The sequence below is a fragment of the Daphnia carinata genome, chromosome 1 (genome assembly GCF_022539665.2).
Source record: "Daphnia carinata strain CSIRO-1 chromosome 1, CSIRO_AGI_Dcar_HiC_V3, whole genome shotgun sequence".
Classification (NCBI taxonomy): domain Eukaryota; kingdom Metazoa; phylum Arthropoda; class Branchiopoda; order Diplostraca; family Daphniidae; genus Daphnia; species Daphnia carinata.
Genome location: NC_081331.1, coordinates 2,101,230 through 2,123,750, shown reverse-complemented (window position 1 = coordinate 2,123,750; position 22,521 = coordinate 2,101,230). Strand labels below are relative to the sequence as shown.

Below are 22,521 nucleotides of genomic sequence, written 5' to 3'. Positions count from 1 at the left end.
TCCGTATAAAAACTTAGAATGTTTTTACTTATTAGTAAGTTATGCATTTATTTTAAATTGGTGCAAACAAACTTAAGTTTACTCAGCCAGTATTCGAGAAAAGACAAATAGCATAACTTCCGGCATCGTAATATCGACAACCTTGTTCGAAATCGATTTTGAGCGTTATCGCCAACTTCACTAATCGACATAAAAATCGATTACGTTGTGTTGGCAGTGGGGATGGCACATGTCAGACTTTCTCATTACTAAACAATCTTAAGAAAATCTTCGGGAAAATATATGTCAGTATGACAGAAACAAAAGCGAATGATTCTGAAACCATCACTACTACCCAACAACAGTCGGGTACAAAAAATGGTAGTTATTCCTTGTTGATATTTTATATATATTATGTTCAGCAGTTGTGAGTAGATCATACTGCAATACCATTCTTCTTGACACAGATTCAAGCAAAGGTCCTGAAAGTATTTATACTGTACCTTTGTTGAAGTTAATCAAAGAGGCACAGCAACAACATGGCCTTCGACATGGTGACTATCAAAGATATAGAACATATTGCTCCAGTCGTTTGCATAGGTAAAAGTTTTATATTATCATCAACAGACAAAATATATCATTAATGTTTATTTCTTATACACACACTTTAGGTTGAGAAAAGTCCTTCATTTCCCTCAAGGAGATCGCAAAGGTTTCAAGAAAAGGGTATCCACACTAAGAATAATTTTTATCAATATCTGAAGAAGTTCTAAAGTCAATTATTTTTCAGGAGGTGACGTTGGATAACTTGAAAGATGAAAAGTTCTTATATCTTCCATTGATTCAAGCTGAAAGAGCTTGGGGATATGCAATGCAGCTTAAACAAGAGTCAAACACTGAACCTAGGAAGAAGTTTCACCTAGTTGCTAGGCTGCGTAAGGCTGTCACCCACACTATTCATCTCGAGTACATCTGCCAAAGTCCTCTGTGTGATGCAAGGACCAAACTTGAAGCTCAAGCATACTCGGCATGGATGCAAGGAACTCTGTTTTTTGAGCTACAAGAATGGAAACAGGCCAGTGAAAAACTTGTGTTATCTCAAACCATCTATGAGAAACTGGCATCCGCTCTCAATGAAGACGAACAAATTTTGTATAAACAACGCGTCGAAGAGCTGAACCCTAACTTGCGTTATTGCGCTTACAACATTGGCGACTCAAGCGCTCAACAGGATCTCTTGAACATGCGTAGCAAAGGCGGTAAATCTGAATTGGATGCTTTGATCGCCCAAACACGTGAAAAGCAGGCAGCAAGTTTGCTGGAAGTGACCTGGCGCGGCCGTACGGTTCCTGTTCGATTGGAGAAAATTCGTGTTTTTCTCTTGGCTTATCAAGGTCTAGATTCCAGCATTGGGAAGGCCAACGACTTTGATGCCAAACTGTCCGCATACGAGACTATTTTGCTGGACTGTAAAGAAGCTATTCAATCTCTAAAGGAAGATTTGGCAGCGGTCGCTAAAAACAAGGTAGATGTTCAACCATCTCAGTTGGGATCCCAACAATATCTGCTGAGTTATTTAACATTTCTGCGAGCAACGCTGACAATTGATCGAAACTTGGTGATGGTAAATGTGTTTCAGAAGAATTTCGCCGCCTACCAGGTATTTCGTTTGGAGGTTTGTCTTGAATCATTTTTAACCCACTTATATCTAGAGCGGCGAATCTAAAAAAGTAGCCAAACCGCAAGAAGGAGTAAAGCTTTACGAAGCAATGGTCCAATTGTCTGGCGAATTGCAGCAATTGCAAGGAATGGAGAATGATAAGAAATTCCAAAACGACCTGGAATTACTCACAAAAGTTTTTCAAAGCCTTCCGTTGCTATTACATGGCGCTGACATGCCAGGGTAACCGCCAATGGGCTGAAGCGCTGGCCTTGTACCAGCGAGCTGAAACTTACATTAACCAGGCGGAAGGAAAGAAGCTCGGCGACTCTGAGTTTACCAAGTACGCTCCCGTTGGCCAGGACTTGGCTCACCTGCGCAGTCTGGTAAACTCGGGCAAATGCGCAGCCCACGCCCAGAATATCCTGGGTGTCGAAGATATCAATGCTGCCATGAGTGGTCTTAGCGTGCGTTCCAAAAAGGTATGCTGCTGCACCTGAATTACAAATATGGTGTCTGGCTGTCTACAAACTGATATTGTACATGTAGAGTTTGTCTCTGCGATTGGACGAATTTGTGGAAGATGCCAGCTTAACAACAAACACGCCGAATGTTATCAAGCTGCCGCCAACTATGGTGCCTGTGCCTTGCAAACCGCTTTTCTTCGACCTGGCTCTCAACCACATAAGCTTCCCTTCGTTGGCGGAGAGTATGGAGAACAAGAAGAGTACGGGAGCCGGAATCACTGGATTCGTCAAAGGGTTGTGGGGTTGGGGTGGCAAGAAAGTAAATCCTAGAGATCAATGATGGAAAAAAAGTTTAATTCATTCGTTCTGAATACTAACAATGTATTGGTTGGTGGCAAAAGAAATACATTTTCATTTCAACCTTAAACTTCATGTGTGCGATGTATTGAGTTGGAAGCGATGGATAAAACTGGTTGAGATCACAGGGCGAGTCTTTATACTGACAAGTCAATGTCAATGAAAATTGCGATGTTTGGCGCCGTCGCGCTCCATGAATTGGTCAACATGCCGAGCTCGAAGGGGCAGAAAAATGGGTGGATATCGCCTGCTAGAATGGCCGTCACGGTAGGTAGAAGTACATAGCCTTATTGGAATTGTATACAGCGAAACACCGAGAACCACAATAATGGAAATGCACTGCAAGCAACCGTATAACAAACACACCATCACGATGACCTGTGCTGACGGTAATGTCACTAGTGAGGCTATCATGACCGCAAACACCACCTCCGAAGATGGTAATGCAGACGACATTACTTGGTGAATTTTCGCAATGGAATTGATGACTGTGGAATGCACAAATAATCAAATATAAGGTTAGTAACCGCATATTCAAGAATAAGACTAAAACGTGTGGTCTTACAAACTTTCATAGTGTGACGCTGTTTATACGAAGCTTGAGCTTCTCCGATTACCAGTTTCCAGATTGAACTGAGGAACGAATTCCTCACCCAGCCATTTTTGTCTCAAATCTGTGGGTTTTATACACTTCCTTTTAGGGTGTATCGCTTTAGGGCATATGGATTCATTTTTGTCTGTTTTCGGAAGTAATAAAGCTTATAAACCGTCAACGTTGTGGAAACGTCGTTTGAACAAAACAGAGAAAACAAAAACACGAGAATTCCACCCCTGCAATGATTAGACGAAGAGAAAACGGCTAACCGATGCCAAACTAGACGGTAGCTTGCTCTTTTCTAGCTCTACGTGACCTGATTTCCTTTTCCGAGCGATTCCGAACAACGAAAACTATTTTTAAATGCGAGCTCCCGACGTCAGGGTAAAAGTATTACGTATATTATAAAGGGGACGGTTTATTGATTTAATTAAAAACTGGGAATTTTTCGTAATGTTTTTTCAGGAAACCTCGAACTGCAACCACAAAGTAAAGGTTGTAAAATATTTAATTATATAACGTTTCTTTTAAACGGTTGATAATAAAACTTAAATGAATTCCGTTGGGAAGACCTACGTGCACCCTGCGAATTTTCGCCAAGTATTGCCTCTATGAAGAGGGTTGATGGGGTTTCTTGAACTTGCAATACGAAACTTAAGTGAAACCATGACCTTAGACATTGATAAGTTTTCTGTTGAAAAACAAGTGTTTGGAAATCCCGAGAATTCATTGTTCTTCAATAATTTTTCGCACTAAATGGTACCATTTGCTTGAATCATAATGTTATAATAATCTCACAGTATTAAGAAAATCTTCAGATTGTTCCAAATGATTTTCCTAGTTCTTAAAGTTGTTTCTATTTTAAGATTCTCTTTTTTCAATCTAGTCTATGATTCATCAAAAATACTCGTAAGACATATTGTCGGTTCCGGACACACACACACACCCTGTTTCTATTTTCCTTTTAATACGCTTCAATAATGTTTCAAATGTTAAGTAGTGGTTAAAATAATAAAAAAAAGGGAATAATTAGAAAAATTGACGTAGGATCCATGTCATCAATGTGCGTTGGCAGCTATATATGGAGCTGGGTAGCGTTTCGGATTGGCTATTGGCTGCTATGGACGCGAGCTGAGACTGGTGTTTCTAAGTTTACTCGTCTTTTGCTTCCGCGCGCGCTATGGATTGTGGGCTCCCGTACGTGTATAGCGGGATTGGCATGTAAGAACTAACCGGGGCGTCGACGATGTAACCTATAGTTAGACGGGGTATAAAAAGGGCGTCCGCCGAACTGTTCATTGCCCAGTCTCTCTCACAAGGAGCTACTGGAACACACTCGACCTTCTATCCTCTGAACTAAACTCGTCATCATGGTGAGGCCCATTCTACCTACGATCGAAACTCTTAGCACCTGTGTGGTGATCTTTAAGTTTCCAAAATTGTTCGAATGTAACCGGAAAAAGTGTAAAAATCATCTGTGAAATTTCTATTTTGCATCAATCGTCCCTCTTTTAAAATTGTGTTCCTCAAGTACCCTTCGTGATCGGCACCTCGTATACAGTCAACAGCTCTATACACAGTTCCGGTTCCGAAAATAGAATCGAGGGTGCCTCACGCCGGGCACAGTTTACTAGTGTGCAACTGAAATAGCTCGTAGCTTGGACTGGGTTCTTTACATTAGCTTCCGCAATTATTAATTGCGTCTCCCTGAAACATTTTCAAATCCCTTTCTAAACTAACTTTCATTCGACAGGGTGATGTAGAGAAGAAGAAGAAGAAGAAGAAGAAGGAAGAGGAACCCGCTCCAGCTGAGGCTGCTCCCGCCCCCGCACCCGCTGCTGCTCCTGCAGCAGTAAGATTCTATTCATCAACTATTCAAATAATCATTCATTCACTACTACATTTTTATTTTGACAGAGCTCGACCAAGTCCGGATCAACCGGTGGCTCCAAGAAGGAGGCCAAGCGCTCTGGCAGTAATGTCTTCTCGATGTTCAGCCAGAAGCAGGTGGCCGAATTCAAGGAAGGCTTCCAGTTGATGGACCGTGACAAGGACGGTATCTTGGGCAAGAACGACCTACGTGCCACCTACGACGAGCTGGGCCGCATCGCCTCCGAAAAGGAACTCGATGAGATGCTGAACGATGCTCCCGGACCCATCAACTTTACTATGCTGTTGACCATGTTCGCCGATAGACAATCTGGCGGTGCTGATGACGATGAAGTTGTCATCGCTGCCTTCAAATCTTTCGATGATGGTACTGGCCACATCGATGGTGAGAACTTGCGACACGCCTTGATGACCTGGGGCGAGAAATTCAGCAGCAAAGAGGTCGATGACGCCTTTGCTGAAATGACCATTGACAACAACAACCGCATCGACTGCAACGCACTCATCCAGATGCTGACCTCCTCTCCAGCTGAGGAAACTGAAGGCGAGGCTGCTTAAAATCTTTTCTTTATCCCTCCACCCTCAAAAAGTCGTTGTTTCTTTCTTTCTTTCTTCTGTCTATCTCTATCATTAAATAAGAAATTCACATGCACTGCAAGATCATCAGCAGAATAACAACAACAACAACAACCCAAAATATACTGTTTCAAGAAAATCCTTTCCCGCTATGATTTTTTTCCTTCATTTTATTGTGCAATGGGAGTTGTTTGATTCTGGTTTCTGTCAACGCCAGTTAGTGATGACTACTTCCAAATACAACTACTGTTAGACCGGAATGGGAGGTATTGCGAACATATCCGCCTCAACTTGTTCTTTATTTATTTTAATCCAGCAACTACCGGAAAGAGTGAACGTTTTGGCAAAGAACCAAAACATTCATAATTTTCTTACTTCATTCATGTTTCTGCCTAAAGAGGACGGTAGGGTAGACAGCCCAGAGACGAATATCAACAAGAATCTCTTCTGTCATGCTGAAATTGCAAAAAGAAAATCGCTTAAAAGAGATAAGATGTGCATAAGCGTAACTCGGAAAGCTTACCGAAGTGTGTTTTATATGCCTCGAGAAAGTTAGTTTACAATTGGTTAACCATGCGGCTGACTATCAGGTGGGAGTAGAACTAAAAAAAAAAAAAGGAACAGTAATCGAGGCCGTTGAGTGAAAATTCAAGTATTTGGCTTTGAACACTGGCCTTCAGACGCTGCAACGAAGTCGTTCTTAGCGTTACTATGTCATCCGTTGTTGCATTACTGGCCTTGATGGAAACAGAAAGTTTTTCAGTGTTTTTGGAGGCTTTTAGCTACTTTGGTGTTTTGAGCTCCAGTGTTTAAGCGGCTGTGCAAATAACAAAAATATTTTGCATCCAAACTTAAGGCAACAGATCCTTTCTTAAGTACAATAATCTTATCACAACAATCATCTTTAGTCAAGATACCAGTCAAGTTGCAGCACTGTTGGACCAGTCTCTTTCTTGATTTTTAGTGGGCATATCAGTGAGACATGGTGTGACATGTATGTAAACATGTGGAAATAGAACATCCACAGCTAATCGTTGCTGAATAGAACAGTTCCTGATGGATACCAAACAAATCATTCTTAACTTTTTAGATATTCTTCTCAGGGTACCGTCCCTGTTTATTCTTGATGAAATATTCCAGTCAAATTTAGCAGATCTTGGTTTGTATCCTTGCACGCTTCTACCTCTGCACAAGGAGGCAGATTTTGATGATGTTGTGGGAGATTCAAACCATACATTATCAAGGCCACTTCATTCAGTAGCTAACTATGATTCAGGAGTCTTTGGTAATCTGAGTCAAAGCCTCATCAATGTCATTGAATTTGATGGCACATCATCAACATTCTTCAACATCGACATTTCTATTTGTCAAGGAATTCTGGGCTTCAGCCTTCAACTAGCTCTTTTGCTCTCTGGTAAATTATTTCTTATTTAGAAATATTATTCTGTTTAGGTTTATTAATTTAGTTTGTTTTACAGCAACATGTGCAGCATTGTTTACGTTGACTTTATGGACAAAACATCTTGTTAAAGTCTATGAATTTCTTTTCTCGTTGCTGCTTGTAACAGCCAGCTATCATTGTAACCAGCAAGCCTCCATTAGTGTAGCAACAGCAACTACATTATCTTTTCGATCGCTATGGAGACTCGACCTGGAAGCCGTTTTCCGTGCGATTCCTGGCTTATTTTTTATCATTTGTAACATAGCCACTCAGTCAGTGTTGGCATCTGGATATCTGGTGGTCAATTTCGGACCGTCAATTCCTGCATTGCAAGGACTTCTGGCGTTAAGTTTTCTCGTACCTAGTTTGACTGTGATGATTCCTCTGGAGAAAAACCCTTTCCCTCTTTGGTGTTTTCTACTCCTCTCACTTCATATCGCAAGTGTGGTTTGGAGCAACTTTTCCATGGTACAAAATACTTTCTATATTTTAGGGTACTTCACTAAACAAACTATGTTTCTAACAATTTTTTTGGCTGTGAAAATAACCATCGACATCTTCCTTCAGGTCTATAAAGAAATAAAGGATCGGATCTCTTATGTGGTTTCGTTTATTCGGGCAGAAGGATTTATGGCGCTCGCCGAAGCAGAATGGCTCCGATTGAATGTTCCACTTATTTTCCGCACTTTCTGGATGATCCGCGTCGGAATTCATTTGTACATATACGTAGTTTCCTCAGAGCCTGGTGTCTGGGCCGAAAGCGATAACCTAAAAACATTGTTTAAAGTCATGCTTATCCGAGGATGTGAAACCCTACCTGCCATCTTGGGCATGTCATCCATCTTCTCATGGTTTGCCGGAAAGGTATCAGACATACGTTATTGTGTAACGGATAATATGTTAAACGTAATCTTTTGCCTTCCAGTTCTACGTCATGTGTCAGCTCTTTTTAATGATTCCGCATGACGAAGTTTCCCACGTCGGACCTGTTTCTGCAGTACTATTTATAATCTTAGCCTTTCAAAATGGATTGAGCACTTTGCAGCCAGCTGCTCGTATCGTCCGCTTAGGACGTAATATTGTACTTCTTTTGGCTTGCTTTTTGCACTTTGTACATAACGCAGTCGATCCAGTTTTGATGTCCCTTGCTGCCAGGTTTTTATTATTTTATTTACAAATTATATGGCTTCCATCATTTTAATTTGACTTTGCAGTGCCAATCCCGATGTGACTCGTCATGCGCGGGCGTTGGCTGTTAGTGCTGGACTTACAGTAGTCGCATTTTGCGGTCTATACTTTCTCTGGTTGACTCATTCAATCAGTACTTGGCTATTGGCAGTGAGCGGTTTCAGCCTGGAAGTTATATGCAAAGTATTTGCCTCTCTTGCCCTCTATGGACTTTTCCTGGCTGACGCTAAGCTTAGCGAATTCTGGGATAAACTAGATGATCACGTCTACCGTGTCAGGTATAAATTACTTACTAAGGGAAAATCGAAACTTAAACTATTGAAATCATTCAACTTCCAACCAAATACGGTTTTACAGTTATAGGTTATGTAGCCTAGTAAATCATTGAGTTCGTAATTTCTTGATTGCGCAGTGTCACGTTTGATTTATTCCTTTTTATATTCATGAAATAGCAGTAGGAATCATGTCAAGGTTGTTTATGAAGGTTTAATCCAATTCCGTGACAATCGTGCTAACCTACGAGTAAAGAAGTTGCCACGTTTCTTAGTTTTTACTGCCTTTTTTCAACCGTTTTTTTGTTCGGCATTTAGAAGGACATGGCCCATGTCCTAAAGAGATATCATTACCATTAGCTTACCGGCATCGGTTATTAATCAACCATGCTAGTTCAAAGGCTTGTCCTAAAACTACCTTTTTTTTTGTCTTTCAGGTTTGCTGGTCGCGTTGTAGAGTTTCTAGTCGGTTTGTTCCTCCTTTGCAATTCTGCCTTCATATTGATTTTCGAAAGTGGTGGGGCAATTCGTGCCGTTCTGGTGGGTCTGCACGCTTACTTCAACTTGTGGTGCGAAGCACGAGTCGGGTGGAAAATTTTCACTCGTCGTAGAACAGCTGTTCATAAAATCGCTACACTTGAAACCGTCGATCAATTAGATCAATTGGACGATGTTTGTGCGATTTGCTTTCACGATCTGAAGCCCAACGGCCCCAATAATGTAAAGTTAATGATTTTTTATTTTTCTGATTCTTTCTATATCTTTCATTGTCATATTAGGTAATGGTTAAAGTAACTCCGTGCCGACATTACTTTCATGCTGTCTGTCTACGGAAATGGTATATTTATTATAAGTTATCTTAGCTGTCGAAACCATGTTTTATTTGTCCTGCAGGTTGTACGTGCAAGATCGTTGCCCTATGTGCCACCAAACTCTATGGTCGCAACTACATTCTTCCTCCGGGGATCCTTCTGTTGGCGAAGTCATAGGTCCACGTTACGAGGCAGACCAAATGCAAGAACACCTACATCTGGATTAGACTCTGCGTTTACTAATCATGAAAAGGTATGTGCACTGTAAAATTTGCCGAATGGCAGATTAAATTTTCTGTAATGTAGTATTGTAATTGTCAATAATGAAAACGTGTTTCAAAGAACTTAATGGTCAATAACAACTGTCCGTTCCCTATGAATACTTCAGAATTTTGTATTAGAAAGGGGAATCAAAATAACTACATGACATAGACTTTCTCTGCATCCTTGATGGCGAAGACTTCTTTAGTGCGTGGACAGGTAACCATCCCGTTGTTGCTCATTGCCATATTTCGTAAGGCCTGATCCCACAAAACTTTATATCCGAAAATCAATCCATAATATTAATGAAGTTACCTGTTCTCCGTAAACGCGACCATTAGGTAGCATCATAGGCAAATTATGTTCGTTGAGGGGCAAGCCAGAAAGACGACAGATCAATCGTGACTGTGAGCAGTGGGCGTGAGGTAAACGTTCAGCCAACTTATTCAAAGGTTCTTGGCAAACAGGACATTCGGCGTTTCTCTGGTCCACGGGACGATAACACTGCCTGCAATATTTAATATTTGGAGTCAAAACATCTTTTTACAGCGATTTCTTAAGAATTACGGAGTTTTCATTGCGGATAGTCCAGCTTGCAACGCGACTGCCAAGACGGACAAAGGAGCCAGCTGATAAAGTCGGAAGTAATCTTGACGGAATTCTTCAGTTAAAGCAATCCATCGGGAAGTATCGAGTAGTTCTTTGTAGGGTGATAACTCTGCGTAAGATGGTAAAAATTAGCACAAGGTATAATTCATCGATAAATAGGCCAACGAATTACGAGTGTCCGAAGGAAACGCAAGAAGGGCTAGCGCATGTTGCAGTTCCTCCAATGGAACGTCATCCATATTGGTCAAGTACTTTCGGGCATGGCGCACGGCGTCCATTCGACGATCGGATCTGATGAGTTCGACGAATTCTTGTTGTCTCAGATGAAATTCCAAAGTGGATTTTATTTTTCTTAGTTTGCTCTTGTGATCGTGGATCCATGCTAAGGCAGCTTGGGTCTGCTGCTGGGCCAGTGTCAATTCAACATTTCGGGCAACCAAAAAGATATCCAAATTAGTAAGCTCTGCAAGTTCAGGATTTTGTTCCACCATTTTCTGAGCTATAGATTCAAACTTTTAATGAGTTTCTCTTTTAAATTTAACCAGTTAGTTACCTGTGTTGTAATGTCCAGCTCTCAGAAGATGTTCAACCAGATACCTCTCTACCCGTGTTTTTTTCCAGAGTGAATATGTGATGGAAGAATCAGTCGTTGGAATAATTCCAACAGCCCCCAATTTAAGGTGTTCTACCCTTCGTTTACAGTTCTGAGCTGCTTCCAGCTCATCACTGATGGCTTCTTCAACCTGAATCATCCATCACTTGTGAGTGACCCATAATATGATAAGGATGATTTGTGATCAAGTTGGAACCTTTCGTTTCATTGTTTGTAGTTTCTCAACAGTTGCTCCAAGAAGACTGCATATTTGATCCACTTGAACAGGTGTTCGAAATAAGCTCTTTTCTAGTTCAGAGATCGACATTTGAACATGGGACACTTCCCTGTCGACGGTTTTTTGTCCAGCACGAAATTTCTTATTCAGGACTTCGTATGGAACCTACTCGTAAGAACAAAAGACAACCATCAACATAACTCGCCTTCCAATCAATAAAAATTACAGTAATTTAATTCAAAATATAACTCATGGTCACCTTGAGGGTGGGATGCTCTAAAGACTTCAAATCAGCCATGACAGAGTAAAATTGTGGAGCGTCAAACGCATAACATATATATGGACAAGAGACAAATGTGCAACTTCCTTTTGGGGGCTAGAAGAAGAGAGGATAGGAAAAAGTAAATAGAGTCGATATGTAGAGCCATCTAGTGGTGACAGATACATTTTTTCCATTTTGCTTTATTTTCTAGACCGACGTCATACACCAGCCGGCACCGTAGAGCAGAGTTTTTTGGATGGGGTAGAAATGTTGGCGCTTGATTTCGTTGTCCGAGCGAAAATAAAGATCCGAATGTAGACACGTCCCGTAATCTAGCGTTTTCTCCCAAAAAGTTTTGGAAGCCGGTTATGATCTCAACGCAAGCGTCCGTTGTGCGCCGGAGGGTGTTTTGGTGTTAAAATAAAATCATAACTGCGAGACCAGTCATCAAAGCTTACGGTTAATTTACGCCACTTTGTAGTGCGCATCAAACTGTATCACTGGGCGCGGTAGCCAAAGTTTCACAAACTTTGCTCTACTGTACTTGTCTATCTGCAAACTTCGTTATTCTCTCCTCAATGCTATATCGATCGTCTGGAATTCCATTACGAGTAAATCCATTCTCCCGCCAGAATGATGGAGAGGGTTTTGAAAACGTTTTTTTTAGGGCGGTCGTATCACGGAACATCATTCCGTGCGAAAAGAACTAATAATGATAATAATAAAAGTGACCGGCCACCGCCGCCGCCATCATCGTCTCTTTTCTCTTGTCAGACGGAGAAGGGGAAAGAATAAAACTATCAAGAAGAAGAAGAAGAAGAAGTTTTTTTTCTGGCGAATATCCAAGGACACGGGACTGGACTATACAAAGACGCAGAGGACCGGTTCGATGCCGAGTAGCGAGGCAGATTGGTTGACTACCTTCTCGCGAAATTTCAACATTTTGTAGCAAAACCCTTGGATGCCAATCTTTTAGCAGACTTTATTTAAACTCTTACGATAGAGGAAAAAACGCTCTACAAAGCAGTGTATCACAGCTTATTGCTGTCTTAATAAAAAAGAAAAGCGAGAATAAAAACCCTCCACCAAAATAGAAATCTACGGTTCGAGGTTTCTGGACTCCTTTGTGATCACACGTGTCCTGCCTTTGGCCTCCCTCTTTCTCCCCCCTCCTCCTCCTCGGCTGAAAAACTCTCTTGTGCGCTCTCTGTTGTGTGTGTAGCCAAACTATCCGTCACTATTTTCCTTTGACTCTTCTCGCCACCCACCCACCCCACCGAAGAAGCGTCTGCCTCCCCAACCCAGCCTTCCACTATTTTTTCTCCCCTTCTTCCTTATGATGAAATATTTGATCCGACCGACCAGAGAGTAGGTGGCGCGCGGTCTGTCTAGTTGTGTCGGTCAGAGAAGACGCGCGCGTTCGTGTTGTGTAAACTAGAAGATTGAATTGCTCCTTACTCAAAAAGGATTTTCATCAGTTTTCACCACCATCATACCGTAGACAGGTGAGCCATCTAAAAAAAAAAAGAGACGCCATTTCACTTGTGTGCTGTCTTGGCGCCACTTTTTGCAACCCACCCACTAACACAAACCCGCCTCCCTTTTTTTTCTTCCTATATCCCGCCGGCACATACCCAGTAGACACGCCAAACCCCCTACCAATGCCTTGCATACGCACAGTGCTGTGCAGTGTGGCTAAAGACTCCACGCGACAGCCATTCTTCGATTATCTGTGTGTGTCTCTCATCTAAACGTTGTGTGCGTCTTCTTCCGCGTGGTGTATCAGCCATTATATTTCAAGTGTAATAGATCTTAACGATTATTGGAGATTGTTTCAAAGTGAAAGTTTTACTTTGGATTTAACAGGTTGGTTGACCATCGTTTGTTTCAACACACAGATTCGCTGGGGCGGGATTTTCTTCGAAAAGAGTTAACGAATTTTGAAAATTTCGCTACGTCTGGCCGGCTCGTCTTTCGGGGTAGGTGCTGCTGCTGCTCCTGTCGACATGGACAAGCGCAAGCTGATGCCCAAACGGCCGCGGCTGGACGGTGCCGTCAGAACAGGACCACTTAACGGTAATTCTTTTTTCAGAAACCTTTGTCATACTTTTCCGGCATGCACCATTGTCTGTCATCCCATAAAAAAAAAAAAAAAAAGAAAAGGAAAACTGAGATACACAGGAACTTTGGTGTGGCCGTCTTGAAAGCCGAGACGTGAAATCCGTTATCAGAAACAGGTTGTACCGGCAGCCATAGTGATGCCTCAAACCCAACAGTTTTTTCCAGGGGAAAATTGGAAGGCAAAACAGGGGATGGTAGTTTTTGAATGAAGAGAATTCTATTGCTTTTATCGTTTGTTTTACGCACCATCATTTCTATATCTCTAATCTATTATTATCATGGACGATGCTATAGGACCCCTTCATAGCCGACCGTTGGTGGCGCTGCTGGATGGACGGGATTGTTCGATCGAGATGCCCATACTCAAAGATGTAGCTACAGTTGCCTTTTGTGACGCCCAAAGCACTTCCGAAATTCACGAAAAGGTACGTAGTCTCAAACAGGTTTCTTTTTTTTTTCATTATCAGAATCAACTAGTAGCGTGACTTGTTCGATTGAATAATGTAACAGGTTTTGAACGAAGCTGTCGGTGCGCTGATGTGGCACACGATTACGCTCACCAAGGAAGATCTGGAAAAGTTCAAGGCGCTGAGGATCATTGTTCGCATTGGCAGTGGTGTTGATAACATCGACGTGAAGGCGGCCGGTGAACTGGGAATCGCTGTTTGCAATGTGCCCGGCTATGGTGTGGAAGAAGTGGCCGATTCGACTCTCTGCCTCATCCTAAATCTTTATCGACGCACCTACTGGTTGGCCAACATGGTTCGCGAGGGCAAGAAATTCACCGGGCCCGAACAGGTGCGCGAAGCAGCTCAAGGATGCGCCAGAATTCGTGGGGACACACTTGGCATCGTCGGATTAGGTACAGACCAAAAATAAACGTTTTCTTTAATTTATTTTTTAAATAGTATATATTTTTTTCTTGGTTTTTAATCCTCCCCTTTGTTGCAGGTCGAATCGGATCAGCTGTGGCCTTGCGGGCTAAAGCCTTTGGTTTCAACGTCATCTTTTATGATCCCTATCTTCCAGACGGCATCGAACGCTCTTTGGGACTGACACGGGTCTACACCCTACAAGTAAGCATTATCGCGTGAAGCTTTAAAACTAATATTACATCATAGTTTCAATTGTCTTTAGGATTTGCTCTTCCAATCGGATTGCGTTTCTCTTCACTGCACATTGAACGAGCACAACCACCACTTGATCAATGAGTACACCATCAAGCAGATGAGACCAGGCGCCTTTTTAGTCAACACGGCTCGAGGTGGCCTCGTCGACGAATCGGCTTTGGCTCAGGCACTAAAAGACGGACGCATTCGGGCGGCGGCTCTCGATGTCCACGAGAATGAACCCTACAACGTGTTCCAAGGTAGTAGTATTAATCTGGTGAAAATTCCTGGCAGCGTAACGTGAACTATTTGTTGTTATACTCTTGTTGAAGGTCCTTTGAAAGAAGTTCCCAATTTGATTTGCACTCCACATGCCGCTTTCTACTCGGACGTGGCCTCGACTGAACTCCGGGAAATGGCAGCGGGGGAAATCCGCCGGGCCATCGTTGGCCGCATCCCCGATTCTTTGCGCAACTGCGTCAACAAGGTATTTCCGGCCTTGCTCCCCTTACGATTCACTTCTATTATTTAACTCTGTGTGTTATTAATACTACAACAGGAATATTTCCTGGGATCTGGACCCGCATCGTCTGCTTACGAGTCGTCGGGGGCTCCAGGGGGTGGACCGGGAGGTCTTCCTTCTCTTCCGGCTGGCTTGAATGGCGGCTATTATGGTGCCCTTCCCGGCGTGCCCGTCCAACCGGCTCATAGCTCGGCTCCTGTTGGCCTCCTAGGCCCTGGTGGACCAATGAGCAGTTTAGTTGGCGCTCCGGGTATAATGGCATAAAGTACTTGTTTTAAATGGATCCACCTCATTTCTTTTTGACATGATGTAGGTGGACCTGGTGGTTTGAATGATCGCGATCGAGAGAGGGGACCCAGCGTTGCTCACGACGCATCCACTCATAGAATGGACTCCGCTTCATCAGCCAATTCGGCCCAGGCTCTTCAGCATCCGGATCGGATCAAATCTCCGCCTTCATGAAAGGTTCCCCTTGTTCCCTTGATCCCTCCGCTACTACTCAATGGACGCCAAGTACAAAATGAAAGAGACTCTGAGGAGATCCTGTGAATTACTATGTTGCGGCCGTCAAAAACCTAAAAACAAGTTTAAACAAAAAATGTGTCAGAGGGAAATTTGTCATCGTCTTTTTTTCGGGGAAAAACATTCGGCCCCCTTCTGTGCGCTCTAGACGATGACGAGTGTCCTGTGACGTTTCGTCTCCGCCATTGACAAATATTCTTCCATTGGGATACTTAGTGCAACTGTTTTCTTCGCCGCAATCCATCATGTAGCCTCCCGAAAGTGACGATGTCCACCACATCACGGCCATCTTAAGTGTATCGACCATTGTGTTGTTTTTTTTTTTTCTTAATTTTTTTGCCGATCAACTTTGTCACACACAGACAACACCGTATCTTAAACTGTGTAAAATTTAACACGTTTTTTCTCACCCGTTCGCATCGTGTGTTTTTTTTTTTGCCATCCTTTTTCCTTCCCGCCCTCTCTCCCGTGTTAAAGTGACCACGCGGATGTCCTAGGTTATAATATGGGTACTGCGTCTCCGTCTGGCTATTATACTCCTTCAATCAGGATTTACACGGACTACAAAGAAACGAAATACATGAAACGTTTGTACATGGCTTGCCTCTTAGTCAGTTGAAATGACAAACATTTTTAATAGCCACAATGTTTTTTATTTTTAAATTTTTTTCAGTGTCTGGCATGGGAACAATTTCAACGTCGTTGGATAATATCTGGGGTGTCTTCTTCAATTGTTTCAGCAGCCTGTCGCATATGTCCTCGACCAAGTTCACCAGGACGGAAACCGAACCCTACAGTACCACTGTTAGCCGGAGTGACTAACGCATCCGATGGTGTACGCAAAGAAGCTATCCCACTCAATACCGAGTCGTCATCTCGAGCATCTGCTTGACATAACGTTAGTATATTGTATTTAAAATAAGATTGGAATATGTTACCTAAGTAATAACCAGGGGTATCCATTTGAATGACATCTTCTTCACTAATATCTGGCATCGACATGTTACTCATTTCCATGGCAGATGTCGAGGCCATGAGTCGCTTGCTGATACCTGGAGTGGCCAAGACATGACGATTGCCTGATGTTTCTGCCAAGTTGGTAACGGGTGGAGGGATTTCTTTAGGAGCCCCTGTAAATAGAAAAAATTTGTTTCCTTAGACCCATAATTGTCATGAAATTGTACGCGAACTACTACCTAGAAAAGCCGGTGCTTCATTGAGATATGCTTCCAGTACGGAATTGAGCATCGTCGTTGAAAACGTATCGTCTCGTTTAAGAGCAAGGGCTTTTTGGAAGTATTCGATCGCTTGATCATACTTTAGCGTTAATGCATAAACGTAACCTAAGGCGGCGAATGTGCTGGCACGCATGGGACTGACCAGTAACGCTTTCTGATGGAAATCAATGGCCTGTTCATATTTTTTCAACTTGCGACAGACGTGACCTAGATTATTCAGTAAAGGTTCCCATGTGTCATCCATTGGGAAATCATTCGAATCGCCGGATGAGGTTGTGTGCCGCATGGAGGAAACCATATCCACCGCTTGTAAGAAACACTTTTCCGCCAACTGATAGTCACCGTTCTGATAAGCCACAGTGCCCAGTTCGTGCAAGACGAAAGGATCATCAGGCGCCAAGGAATGGGCCTGATTAAAGAAACTATTGGCCAGTCGAACGTTGCTCATTAGTCCATGTTCCAGACCAACGTACAGCATTGGGAGGTGCGAACTGTAAACGCAATTAGATTTGGTTTGAATTAACAAGTAGATAAGTTAACTAACCCGCGCATCAACTGTGACGCTTTGAAGTAGGCAGCCATTGCTTGGTCGTGTTCATTCTCTGCAGCGAATGCATGGCCACGCATGAGCCACGCAGCTCCGAGATTCCGGTCCAACGTTGTTGCTTTATGAAGATATTTTCGAGATTCTTCAAACCGACCAATGACGTAATAGTAGCATCCCACAGCAAACCAGGAAGTGGCATTGTCCGGTTCGGAATCGACCAATCGATGTGATAGTGTGAACAAAACTTTAAAAGAAAAGAAATATGAGAAAACTGATGAGGATTCCATGGGTCATGCATACTTTGCGAATTTTTCATAGCCACTAAACACGTGATATAAATAGGAAGACACGCTTGATGATTTGGATCCGCTTTCATGATCCTACAAAACAGAATGTTGAAGAAACTTAGTAACATAGCGTATCGTTTAGGATTACTCTTGGAGCATGTTGAAACATCCTCGATAATCACATCCATTAAGCATCCTCTGAGCGTGGTTGACACGAATTGATAGATTTTTTCGTAATGGCATCAATTCGCTTGATGGAGCCCTTTCCTCCGGCTTGCAGTATTTTCTGACTTGATCGGTGTAAAGAGCCCTCAACAGCTTGGCTTCATCTTCGTAGCTCGTGCATTGTTCGTCAAACGGGAGGTGTTCCAGCAAATCGTTTTCTGTTGAATTTAAAATAATCTTCATTTTCATATCATTCAAACCAATTAGCAGGAAACAAATTCTCTTTCAACCTTCTTCAGGAGTGAGCATTTCATGGTGAACTAACATTTCAAAGGCTTCACTACAATAAACATCAAGTTTAAGGGCCATTTTGTAGTCTTCAATAGCTGGGATACGGTTATCCATAGCTTCATGGACCTTTCCTCGCAGGAGATACATAGAACTATGCACCTAACAAGTTGTACAATAAGGAAATATTTTCAAACAACTACCACTACATGGCAAACCCAACACTGTGTTGTTGACTCAGGGAAGTAGAATCCCCTAATTGTGGCTTTTGATTTCGTAGTCCTGTGTCATTCCACATGTGATCATTTTTGAGCAGCTGTAAAGCTTCAGCATACATTTGTGCTTCATAGAGACATTGGGCAGCAAGATGTTTGCAGTTGAGATGTTTCTGTAAAGCCAAATAGTTGAGTTATGTTATTAAAACTGTAATTAACAAAATAGAGTACTTCATCTAAATGGGCTTGTGTTATAAGCTTAGCAGCCCTATGATACTGTTTGCAAAAAAACATGCATTTTCCCAACATATAGACGTCTTGGAATGATCCATCGGATGCCGTGACAGCTTTTTCTGCCCAATATAAAGCCGTAGGAAATCTTAGCTAAATTAAATGTAATAAAACCAACACATTTATTAGTGCAGTTCATGAAAACGAGTCTGTGTGCCCAGTGGAAGTGGCAATACGTACTGCTTCAATGGAACTGAGTGTTTCAGACCGAAATTTCTCGAGCATTTCTTCTACCTTCATGCTTCACAGCAAGCAAATTGGGTAATTGTTAACAACAAAAGGAAGTAAAAAAATTTAACAACATGCAATATTGGAACAATTCAGTCAGTTGTCGACTGACGATGTTTGAATTAAGACGATGTTGCCGAAAAGTTTTCACTCAATTGTCCTTATTTTCTTGTTTTCCAATCTCAATTTCTAATTCTAAATCCGAAAAAAGCTTGTTATAATCATGCTATAATTATAGTTATAGAAACCTGGGTTCCTATAACTATTTAATTCTATTTCAATTCGAAAAAATCGAAAATGCAAGCCAAAAATTTCACACAAATGGCAACGTCGTCTTCGGTTCGCAGACGTCTAGATATCTATTTACTTTTACACCGTAGACTTGCTGTTACGGGGGGAAATGTTATCTGTTTCGGATACCTTCACGACCAGCTCTATGTGTTTTCATTGAGCAATAAACATTTTTGTGTGTTAAACAGTAAGATTGAGCAAGAAACCTTTTCACCATGATGAATGTGGAAGATTGGCCAGTTTATGTTCTTGAATTATCCACAAAAAACGCAAAAACGGAAGATGTATCATGGCTCTTGAACTGGATTCTAGGCGCTTTTTCGGAATATGGTTTGCAGATGAGCAGTTCAACACCGACCTCAGACCAGGTAAAGTAAACTTACTTTCTTTTGTTAAATTGATAGATGAATGCTAAAACTGTCAGTATTCTATCTTTCACATAGAACTTGTGTGTGTTTGTCTCCATCAGCCCTGAAAGGCTAATCAATGTGGCCAAAAAGTGTCGAATTAGGACCATTGATGGTAAGCTTCCATTTGGCAGTTTACTTGGTAGCAACGCCCCAGATGAGCTGTCACTAGAAAGTGATGAAATCACAATATTGCAAGAAAATAATGATCATGATGGAGGGGAAGAAACAGCAATTGATGCAAGATCCCTCTTCACCCCAGCTGATATTCTGTGGATGATTCGTCATGAAATTGATAGTGTCAGGTCTGAGACTAAACAGGTTCTTCAGATCGGGAGTACGAAAATGACGCTGTTTCAGGGTCAATCAATTGGTAAGATTTGTTCTGGGGATACGCTTGCTTGGAATTTTTACCGCGCTCTCTGCCCATCCTCTCCAAGTAGAGTTGACATCTCCGTAATTTGAAATTGCCCTTACTAACTTATCTTTCACGGCTTCTTTTCCCTCTCCCTCCCTCCAAAAAAACCAAACAAAAAATAAACAACTGCCAAAAGTTAGTCGCTATGAAAGAAATCGTAGGGCTGAATCGATGCAAAGAAATGCATTTTTGGCTGCATCATGTCATAAAATTTAACACATGTTATCTAACGTACGATACTATTTTTTGAATTTCTTTGAAGAAAATTGTTTTTGAAAGAAATTAAATCAGTGGGGATATTTCCTATTAAAATTTATCCATTGAAATAAACTTTTAATTCATTTACAGTGGAAAAGCTGCTTCACAAGAAACTGATCAACAGCATCTATCCTCTTCATGAACCAGAAAGTTTAAAGCGGATAAGTCACGGCTGGCTAATCAATAGCCTAAAATGCATCGCGAAGCAGTTGCCACTAAGTATGCTATCAAAAGAAATATTTTAATGGTCAGTTTTTGATCTAATCGTCTTTCATTTGCTGCATAGACGACGTTCGCCGATATTATGGAGAAGGCGTTGGATTCTATTTTGCATTTTTGGAGATGCTAACGTGGGCTCTCTTAGCACCGACATGCATCGGACTTGTTCATAGTTACTATCGAAATACGGAGTTTGAGATCCAAATCCTATTTTGCGTGCTATACATGCTCTGGGCGTTTCTCTTGATGGAGGTACTATCCTGTTAGCTAGTTTTTTATTTTCGTTTGTTTGTTTGTTTGTTTAATATCTGCATTTTGGTATCCGTCATCCTTAATTTACAGTTTTGGAAGAGACGTAGTAATGGACTCTGCTTTCTCTGGAACACCAAGAGTAAATATGGAGGCGGACAGGGAGAACCACGAGCAAACTACCGCGGACCGCTAAGAATAGATCCCATAACTGGCCAGCTACAACCGTAAATGCTATTTGATTATAAAACATATTTCTATTTTGGTAGTATCTAATAAACACATAAATTACGTAGGTACTATCCTCGTTGGAAGACTCTCATTAAGCTATACTGTGTCTCCCTGCCTATTGTACTTCTCTGCACATTGGTAGCTTTTTGGGTGATGCTCGAATCCATCTGGAAAGAAACAATGTTAATGGAGTGGACATCAACCTGGCCTAGTGATGATTTATTCTGGCGTGGGCTAGCACTTTGCATTGTTTCGACGCCCACAGTCATCTATGCGATCCTCGTCTGGTTCGCCAATCAGATCTATCGGAAACTGGCCACTAAACTGACAGAATGGGGTATTTTCCTTTTAAATTTCCAATTAATTCTTTTAACAAAAGGAATTAATCTGCGTTTTCCCTTACTAGAGAATCACCGGACGGATTCTCAATTCGAAAGCAATCGCGTCACTAAGCTGTTGCTTTTCGAATTTGTCAACAATTTCATGTCTCTCTTCTACATTGCGTTTTACTTACAAGATATTCCTATGCTTCAATGGGTCAGTTACAACATTATTTTCACCTAATATTGCAATAACAACATTTCTTTTTGTCTTTATCAACAGCAAGTGGTACTAATGTTGCTGGTTTTTCAAGTTATCAATCAACTCACAGAGACACTTATTCCATACCTCAATCTTTGTTATGTGTTGAGTAAAGTAAGTTCAATTAACTTCAGTTCGTAGCAAAAATTTCATTAAATCTGTTCTCCATTCAGAACACGTCTAATTCAAAATCGTCGGAAAAAGATCATGAAGTCTGCAAGACGCTGGAGCGACTGAACGTGCAAATACTGGAACCTGGTAATTCGGTTGTCCAGCAGGCACAGAAAGAGTCTCTTCTCGAACCCTATGAGGTAAAATCAGTTATGAAATTTTTTCCCTGTCAAGTAAATCATTGAGAAGTGTACTTACATTATTATGACAGGGGACGATCGAGGATTACTTGGAGTTGTATATTCAGTTTGGTTATGTGGTACTCTTCGTTGCTGCATACCCGACAGCGTCACTTTGGGCATTTCTCAACAACGTAGCTGAACTCCGCGTGGATGCCTTTAAACTTGTTCACATTCATCGACGCCCTACACCAGCACGTGTTGCTCATATCGGAGCTTGGGAGCCGGCCTTCCGCATGATTTGTTCAATGGCTGTCGTAACGAATTGTGGCCTACTATACGTAATGTCTTTACCAGAGATTCCAGCAGTCGATGGTGGAGCATTGCCTGATAGTCCGGCCAATCCTGTCAACAACTGGACTCGTGCCCTGATCTGCGTTTCTCTTGATCACATCCTCCTGGCTATCCAAAGTATTTTGTTCGTGCTGATACCAGCTGTACCTCGTTGGGTACATGTGACCGCGGCAACAAGGAAAGCCGCTCAGCACAAAGAGCTAAAAAAAGCACACAAATGAATAACTGCACAGTGTTGCATTTACGCATCCCCTTTGCAAAGTATCTCGCTGCCTTTGGAATCTCATAGGAAATCGCCATTGTTTTTCCTATCCACAATACCATTTAGTTCCTGCTTCTTGTTTGAATATATCGGCTTGAGAGTTATTAAGCAGCTTTAAATGTTTTGTAGTTTCGTCGTGGAACTCATGTTTAACATTTATCTGCTTAATCTAACGGATAGTCGTATTCCGCCAGTAACTACAATAGATTTTCTTGTGAAGGGCACTT

The 22,521-nt window shown here is 41.9% G+C and overlaps 7 protein-coding genes and 1 long non-coding RNA gene across 14 annotated transcripts; 5 read left to right on the top strand and 3 right to left on the bottom strand.

Annotated features, from left to right (window-relative positions):
* The first annotated feature begins 195 nt into the window (after positions 1-195).
* Positions 196-2,533, top strand: LOC130692585 (signal recognition particle subunit SRP68-like). The gene is given in 7 exon segments (XM_057515729.2): positions 196-360; positions 447-579; positions 651-705; positions 770-1,639; positions 1,692-1,838; positions 1,840-2,121; positions 2,189-2,533. Coding segments are annotated over 7 exon segments (1,815 nt in total). The 5' UTR covers positions 196-290; the 3' UTR covers positions 2,447-2,533.
* On the bottom strand, positions 2,471-3,301 carry LOC130692611 (uncharacterized). Its single transcript, XR_009001473.2, has 2 exons — positions 3,029-3,301; positions 2,471-2,951 (listed from the first exon to the last, which is right to left on the bottom strand). It is a non-coding gene; the product is annotated as an uncharacterized LOC130692611 (long non-coding RNA).
* A 1,468-nt stretch (positions 3,302-4,769) lies between these two features.
* On the top strand, positions 4,770-5,645 carry LOC130692601 (myosin regulatory light chain 2-like; the record flags this gene model as incomplete). Its single annotated transcript, XM_057515749.2, has 2 exons — positions 4,770-4,910; positions 4,976-5,645. Coding segments are annotated over 2 exons (672 nt in total), but the record flags the coding sequence as incomplete, so codon positions are not given.
* Positions 5,646-5,931: 286 nt separating this feature from the next.
* On the top strand, positions 5,932-9,581 carry LOC130692605 (protein TRC8 homolog). Its single transcript, XM_057515753.2, has 8 exons — positions 5,932-6,938; positions 7,003-7,433; positions 7,533-7,829; positions 7,891-8,120; positions 8,180-8,431; positions 8,863-9,145; positions 9,205-9,263; positions 9,320-9,581. Exons 1-8 carry the CDS (start codon positions 6,581-6,583, stop codon positions 9,462-9,464), a joined length of 2,055 nt encoding a protein of 684 aa, XP_057371736.1. The 5' UTR covers positions 5,932-6,580; the 3' UTR covers positions 9,465-9,581.
* Positions 9,582-9,617: 36 nt separating this feature from the next.
* LOC130692591 (E3 ubiquitin-protein transferase MAEA-like) lies at positions 9,618-11,344 on the bottom strand. The gene is made up of 7 exons (XM_057515736.2): positions 11,197-11,344; positions 10,917-11,102; positions 10,661-10,850; positions 10,280-10,606; positions 10,066-10,216; positions 9,814-10,006; positions 9,618-9,758 (listed from the first exon to the last, which is right to left on the bottom strand). The coding sequence occupies exons 1-7, from the start codon at positions 11,233-11,235 to the stop codon at positions 9,657-9,659; spliced, it is 1,188 nt and encodes a 395-aa protein (XP_057371719.1). The 5' UTR covers positions 11,236-11,344; the 3' UTR covers positions 9,618-9,656.
* Positions 11,345-12,856: 1,512 nt separating this feature from the next.
* Positions 12,857-16,084, top strand: LOC130692607 (C-terminal-binding protein-like). 4 transcript variants are annotated; one of them, XM_059497149.1, is made up of 8 exons: positions 12,857-13,275; positions 13,615-13,745; positions 13,831-14,182; positions 14,272-14,396; positions 14,458-14,689; positions 14,759-14,916; positions 14,989-15,202; positions 15,266-16,084. In XM_059497149.1, exons 1-8 carry the CDS (start codon positions 13,206-13,208, stop codon positions 15,412-15,414), a joined length of 1,431 nt encoding a protein of 476 aa, XP_059353132.1. In that variant the 5' UTR covers positions 12,857-13,205; the 3' UTR covers positions 15,415-16,084. The 4 variants fall into 4 exon arrangements, with proteins under 4 accessions (XP_059353132.1, XP_059353126.1, XP_059353129.1 ...); XM_059497143.1 differs by having other exon boundaries at positions 12,859-13,275; positions 14,458-14,692; positions 14,762-14,916; XM_059497146.1 differs by having other exon boundaries at positions 12,859-13,275; positions 13,615-13,754; positions 13,840-14,182; positions 14,458-14,692; positions 14,762-14,916.
* Positions 16,085-16,119: 35 nt separating this feature from the next.
* Positions 16,120-18,849, bottom strand: LOC130692583 (cell division cycle protein 16 homolog). Of its 4 annotated transcripts, none has more exons than XM_057515724.2 (10): positions 18,686-18,849; positions 18,446-18,598; positions 18,218-18,387; positions 18,002-18,153; positions 17,695-17,929; positions 17,560-17,639; positions 17,257-17,503; positions 16,671-17,203; positions 16,413-16,604; positions 16,120-16,358 (listed from the first exon to the last, which is right to left on the bottom strand). In XM_057515724.2, exons 1-10 carry the CDS (start codon positions 18,743-18,745, stop codon positions 16,168-16,170), a joined length of 2,013 nt encoding a protein of 670 aa, XP_057371707.1. In that variant the 5' UTR covers positions 18,746-18,849; the 3' UTR covers positions 16,120-16,167. The 4 variants fall into 4 exon arrangements, with proteins under 4 accessions (XP_057371707.1, XP_057371706.1, XP_057371708.1 ...); XM_057515723.2 differs by having other exon boundaries at positions 18,002-18,161; positions 18,223-18,387; positions 18,686-18,848; XM_057515725.2 differs by lacking the exons at positions 18,446-18,598; positions 18,686-18,849 and having other exon boundaries at positions 18,002-18,161; positions 18,218-18,346.
* Positions 18,850-19,121: 272 nt separating this feature from the next.
* LOC130692582 (anoctamin-10-like) lies at positions 19,122-22,398 on the top strand. Its single transcript, XM_057515722.1, has 10 exons — positions 19,122-19,392; positions 19,468-19,804; positions 20,198-20,326; positions 20,394-20,578; positions 20,669-20,802; positions 20,872-21,143; positions 21,213-21,343; positions 21,410-21,502; positions 21,562-21,699; positions 21,771-22,398. The coding sequence occupies exons 1-10, from the start codon at positions 19,240-19,242 to the stop codon at positions 22,251-22,253; spliced, it is 2,055 nt and encodes a 684-aa protein (XP_057371705.1). The 5' UTR covers positions 19,122-19,239; the 3' UTR covers positions 22,254-22,398.
* The last annotated feature ends 123 nt before the right edge of the window (positions 22,399-22,521 follow it).

What these genes read in the sequence shown, in the direction of transcription:
- LOC130692591 (XM_057515736.2), bottom strand. Translation starts at nt 11,235, where the DNA reads ATGGCTGATTTGAAGTCTTTAGAGCATCCCACCCTCAAG. An exon ending in AGCTGGACATTACAACACAG is followed by an intron (nt 10,607 to 10,660) that starts GTAACTAACTGG and finishes TTGAATCTATAG; the next exon opens with CTCAGAAAATGGTGGAACAA. An exon ending in TGCGTTTCCTTCGGACACTC is followed by an intron (nt 10,217 to 10,279) that starts GTAATTCGTTGG and finishes CATCTTACGCAG; the next exon opens with AGTTATCACCCTACAAAGAA.
- LOC130692582 (XM_057515722.1), top strand. Translation starts at nt 19,240, where the DNA reads ATGATGAATGTGGAAGATTGGCCAGTTTATGTTCTTGAATTATCCACA. An exon ending in GTTTCAGGGTCAATCAATTG is followed by an intron (nt 19,805 to 20,197) that starts GTAAGATTTGTT and finishes ATTCATTTACAG; the next exon opens with TGGAAAAGCTGCTTCACAAG. An exon ending in ATAACTGGCCAGCTACAACC is followed by an intron (nt 20,803 to 20,871) that starts GTAAATGCTATT and finishes TAAATTACGTAG; the next exon opens with GTACTATCCTCGTTGGAAGA.
- LOC130692607 (XM_059497149.1), top strand. Translation starts at nt 13,206, where the DNA reads ATGGACAAGCGCAAGCTGATGCCCAAACGGCCGCGGCTGGACGGTGCC. An exon ending in CAGAACAGGACCACTTAACG is followed by an intron (nt 13,276 to 13,614) that starts GTAATTCTTTTT and finishes ACGATGCTATAG; the next exon opens with GACCCCTTCATAGCCGACCG. An exon ending in CAGTTTAGTTGGCGCTCCGG is followed by an intron (nt 15,203 to 15,265) that starts GTATAATGGCAT and finishes GACATGATGTAG; the next exon opens with GTGGACCTGGTGGTTTGAAT.
- LOC130692605 (XM_057515753.2), top strand. Translation starts at nt 6,581, where the DNA reads ATGGATACCAAACAAATCATTCTTAACTTTTTAGATATTCTTCTCAGG. An exon ending in ACTAGCTCTTTTGCTCTCTG is followed by an intron (nt 6,939 to 7,002) that starts GTAAATTATTTC and finishes TTTGTTTTACAG; the next exon opens with CAACATGTGCAGCATTGTTT. An exon ending in GATCACGTCTACCGTGTCAG is followed by an intron (nt 8,432 to 8,862) that starts GTATAAATTACT and finishes TTTGTCTTTCAG; the next exon opens with GTTTGCTGGTCGCGTTGTAG.
- LOC130692583 (XM_057515723.2), bottom strand. Translation starts at nt 18,745, where the DNA reads ATGAAGGTAGAAGAAATGCTCGAGAAATTTCGGTCTGAAACACTCAGT. An exon ending in CACTCAGTTCCATTGAAGCA is followed by an intron (nt 18,599 to 18,685) that starts GTACGTATTGCC and finishes CATTTAATTTAG; the next exon opens with CTAAGATTTCCTACGGCTTT. An exon ending in TGTTTCAACATGCTCCAAGA is followed by an intron (nt 17,640 to 17,694) that starts GTAATCCTAAAC and finishes TCTGTTTTGTAG; the next exon opens with GATCATGAAAGCGGATCCAA.